We start from the raw sequence: 4125 nt of genomic DNA on the forward strand, positions 1-4125 counted from the left end.
GCGTATTTCGGGCCTGATCTACGAGGAGACTCGCGGCGTCCTGAAGGTCTTCCTGGAGAACGTGATTCGCGATGCCGTCACCTACACCGAGCACGCCAAGAGGAAGACGGTCACCGCCATGGACGTGGTCTACGCCTTGAAGCGCCAGGGCCGCACTCTCTACGGCTTCGGCGGCTAAGTTTCTTTTTCTTTCTAATATAACAAAAGGTCCTTTTAAGGGCCACCCACGTTTTCAAGAGAGGGCTGTTCCACTTTGTGTTAAAGTTTTTGCTTTTGTAAAAAAAAAAAGTTGCAAAGGAATGTTTTTGCATTTTGTGTGTGTGTGTGGTGTTTGTGTAATGGCTTCATTTTTAGGGAAAAAAAGCAGAAATATTTTCAGAGAGCAGAGTGGCGCAGCGGAAGCGTGCTGGGCCCATAACCCAGAGGTCGATGGATCGAAACCATCCTCTGCTAATAAAGTTGCATTTTGTGTGTGTGTCTTATCTGTGCTACAGATAATACTTAATTTAACCTACAATCGCCATCCAATGCAATACTCTTTAATGCAGTTTAATTTTTTCTATTTAGGAGAAAGGGAGAGAATGACAAAAATTCGTGAAGGATGGTTCTGATCAAAAGATGATTGGGTGATGGGTATAGCGTGCTGCTGCTCTTTAGAAAATAAATTTCATGCATGCAAAATATGTGACTGCAAGCTAATATATGAATAAGCTTAGAACCTGCAGTTTGACAGCTTTTCCTGTTCTCTGCACACTGAATCAATGGAAATTAAACTTAAATGAAAACAATTGTGCTCTCTAACCTCCTTTGCTCCTTATTAGTAGCTGATTAGAAATTTCCTCTGGGGAAAAAACTTGAAAATATGTAAAGAAAACTTAAAATTTTAGCCCATTTTATTGCTGCTTTGAAATGGCTAATGCATTAGCAGTAATTTCATTCTTAACTGGCTGGGTTATGCTTAACGGCTTTGTTTTGGAGCTGTCCTCCTTTACACCTTCCTGAGTTTTGGGATTTTTAAAATTAAAATGATTAAAACAAGCCATTTACTTGATCATAGAAACTACAGCAGTACATGGGCGATGTAACAATCTTTTGGCATTCAGCTGATTAAAAATTAGTACAGGATCTCAAACCCTTTCAAAGTGGTACTGGTTTGTAACAGGAGAATCTGTAAAGATATTGGGGGTGACCCATGAGTGGAACTTTTAATGCCTTTTAAAAACATTACATTAATTACATGTTGGCTTGAACAATGGGATAAAAATTAAGGAACGGTTGCTGGAATTGGGTATGTCTAGTTTAATGAAGAGAAGGACGAGGGGGGACATGATAGCAGTGTCCCAATATCTCAGGGGCTGCCACAAAGAAGAGGGAGTCAAGCTATTCTCCAAAGCACCTGAAGGCAGGAGAAGAAGCAATGGATGGAAACTAATCAAGGAGACAAGCAACCTGGAACTAAGGAGAAACTTCCCGACAATTAAAACAATTAACCAGTGGAACAACCTGCCTCCAGGAGCGGTGAATGCCCCAACACTGGAAGTTTTTAAGAGGAGACTGAAATGGTATAGGGTTTCCTGCCTGAGCAGGGGGTTGGACTCGATGACCTCCAAGGTCCCTTCCAACTTTATTATTATTATCGTTATCATTATTATCATCATTATTGTTATTATTTGTTGTTTGTTTTGTTGTTATTATTATTATTATAAATGCACTGGATTAAATTTAACGGAGAAATGTATAGTTCTGGGGTGATTCAGTAGGTCACAACCTGAACTTAAACCAGCTTTGTGATGCTTCTGCTAAAAAGGCGAGGGCCACTTGGAGATTTATTAGCAGAATCCTGATCAAAGGAAGTCAGTAGTTGTCAAACTGCTTTAGGCACTACCAGAATATTGTAGGCACTTCAATCTAAACCTGAATAGTTCAGAGGAGGGCTATCAAGATGGTGAGGGGACTCAAGACCTCCAAGGAGCAGTGAAAAGAACTGGTTATGTTTAATTTACAGAAGAGAAGACCAACAGCTAAATCAGCATGGTTGGCTGGCAGTCCCAAAGTTACTTTTTGAAAGGCAACTGGACTTTCTTGATTTTTTTTTTTCCTTGAAAAAAATTTGCTTCTCATCCAAGAAGCTTCTTCAGTTCTTTGGGACAACCATGACCTGGATGATTGAGAATCTCCATATAGACAACAGATCTGGTTAGCAAGCAGCCTTCAGCTATGGATTATCTTATAAGAGTAGGAACTGAGCCTGCTTTCTCACTCCAGGCGCAGGCTGATAAACAATGAGTTGAAACTAACACAAAATAGATTCAGGTGAGAAGTTAGAGTTCTTTTGATAAAAGCCAATGAAATAGGATGCCTCCTTAAATGGTAGGTTTCCCGTCAGTAGAATTTCCAGCAGGCTGGAACGAAATGCTTTAGCATGTCAAACACAAGGCCCGGGGGCCAAATGCAGCCCGCAAAGTGGTTTCATGTGGCCCGCAAAGCCATCCTGGAAACAGTGAGGGAACAACCCTGGCTGCCTTGACCCTGGCCCAGGCCAGCTGGGAGCCAATGTACAATTTTGTGGTGGCCATCTATGCTGAAATGCATTCAGTCTTAGCTCCACAAGGCCGTCTGGAAACAGCGAGGAACCAGCCCCTGCCGTGACGGCCCTGCCCCCTGGGTGCATGCTGGGGAGGTGTCACCCTTTGTGAGGAATGAAGAAATGGATCGTGCCTTGGCGCTAGCCCCGGTCCCACCCCCTTCTGCCAGAGACCCTCAGATCTGTCCTACTCCTGCCCAGGCCCCCCACAGGCACCCTTGATGCGAATGATGTAGAACTGGCCACGTCCACCCAGTAGGCCACACCCACTCCATCACACCCACCCAGAAGGCCACACCCACCTGCTCCCCCCAGGGCAACCACAATGCTGATGCGGCCCGCAGTGAAATTGAGTTTCACACCCCTGCTTTAGCAGATCATTCAACTCAGGGTATCCAACCTTTGCACTTACTGTATAAGACTTGTGGACTTCAATTCCCAGAATTCCCCAGCAAACCATGTTGATTTACCTGAACTAGGTTGACTTCTGAGTCCGCAGTCTAAAATTCAGCAGCAGAAGCCATTACAAGGATGTTCTCGACTTATGGTTACAGCTGAGGCCAAATTTTCTGTTGCCACTGTAACCGGGGCAGTTGTTAAGTGAATGGCGCCTCATTTTACAACCCATTTTGCCACGGTTGTTAAGCAAATCACAGCAGTTGTTAAGTGAATCATATGGTCATTAAACAAATCTGGCTTCTCCCATTGACTTGGCTTGTCGGGAGCTGGCTGGGAAGGTTACAAATGGGGATCACGTGACTCTGGGACACTGCAACCGTCATAAATATGAGTCAGTTGCCAAGCGTATGACTATTGATCACGAGACCACGGGGGGAGGTTGCAACAATCATAAGTGTGGAAAACAGTCCTACGTTGCTTTATTCGGTCTGCTTTATTCGTTGTAACTTCAGACAGTCACTAAATGAATTCTAAAAACAATAAAGGATTTAAAAATCTAAAATATGTAAGAGAAGAGATGAGGAAGAGGAGGAGGAGAATTATACTATATGGCCTATTTGAGCTGCAGAAATCATGGCACCACTAGGTGGCAGCAAAGAGTCACAGCTTTTTACCTCTTTTGTGCCTTCTGGTGGTTGCCCAGATTTTTCCAGCCAAAATTTTGCCCCAATCTTCCTCCTAAGATCAACACCTCAGTGGGCTTGTCACAGCCTTAAATTCCAAAATGAATGGGCGAAGCTAACCCTTTAAAGACCAGGTCATAATTCCCGTGCTTGGATTTATCCTCTTCCCCCCTCCTTCCTAGAAACTATCTTCCGTGTTCTCCTTCCTTCCTTCCTTCCTTCCTTCCTTCCTTCCTTCCTTCCTTCCTTCCTTCCTTCCTTCCTTCCTAGAAACCAACTTCCATGTTCCTCTTCCTTCAGTGTCTTTGTGCTTTTCCTTCCTTCCTTCCTTCCTTCCTTGAAACCAACTTCTGTGTTCCTCTTTCTCCAGTGTCTTCGTGCTTTTTCCTTCCTTCCTTCCTTCCTTCCTTCCTTCCTTCCTTCCTTCCTTCCTTCCTTCCTTCCTAGAAACCAACTTCC

The 4125-nt window shown here is 43.9% G+C and overlaps 1 protein-coding gene and 1 non-coding gene across 2 annotated transcripts in view; one reads left to right on the forward strand and one right to left on the reverse strand.

Annotated features, from left to right (window-relative positions):
* The window catches only part of LOC107298953 (histone H2A type 2-C-like), a 3805-nt gene extending 3685 nt beyond the window's left edge, over window positions 1-120 (reverse strand). Inside the window, exon 1 of the mRNA XM_015828310.1 lies at window positions 88-120. Within this exon, the coding sequence (XP_015683796.1) occupies window positions 88-120 (33 nt within the window). The remainder of the gene's footprint in view (window positions 1-87) is intronic.
* Window positions 121-381: 261 nt separating this feature from the next.
* On the forward strand, window positions 382-453 carry TRNAM-CAU. The gene has a single exon. It is a non-coding gene; the product is annotated as a tRNA-Met (tRNA).
* Window positions 454-4125: the final 3672 nt, after the last annotated feature.

This window comes from Protobothrops mucrosquamatus, unplaced genomic scaffold, assembly GCF_001527695.2.
Source record: "Protobothrops mucrosquamatus isolate PMUCROS unplaced genomic scaffold, P.Mucros_1.0 scaffold4393, whole genome shotgun sequence".
NCBI classification, from domain to species: domain Eukaryota; kingdom Metazoa; phylum Chordata; class Lepidosauria; order Squamata; family Viperidae; genus Protobothrops; species Protobothrops mucrosquamatus.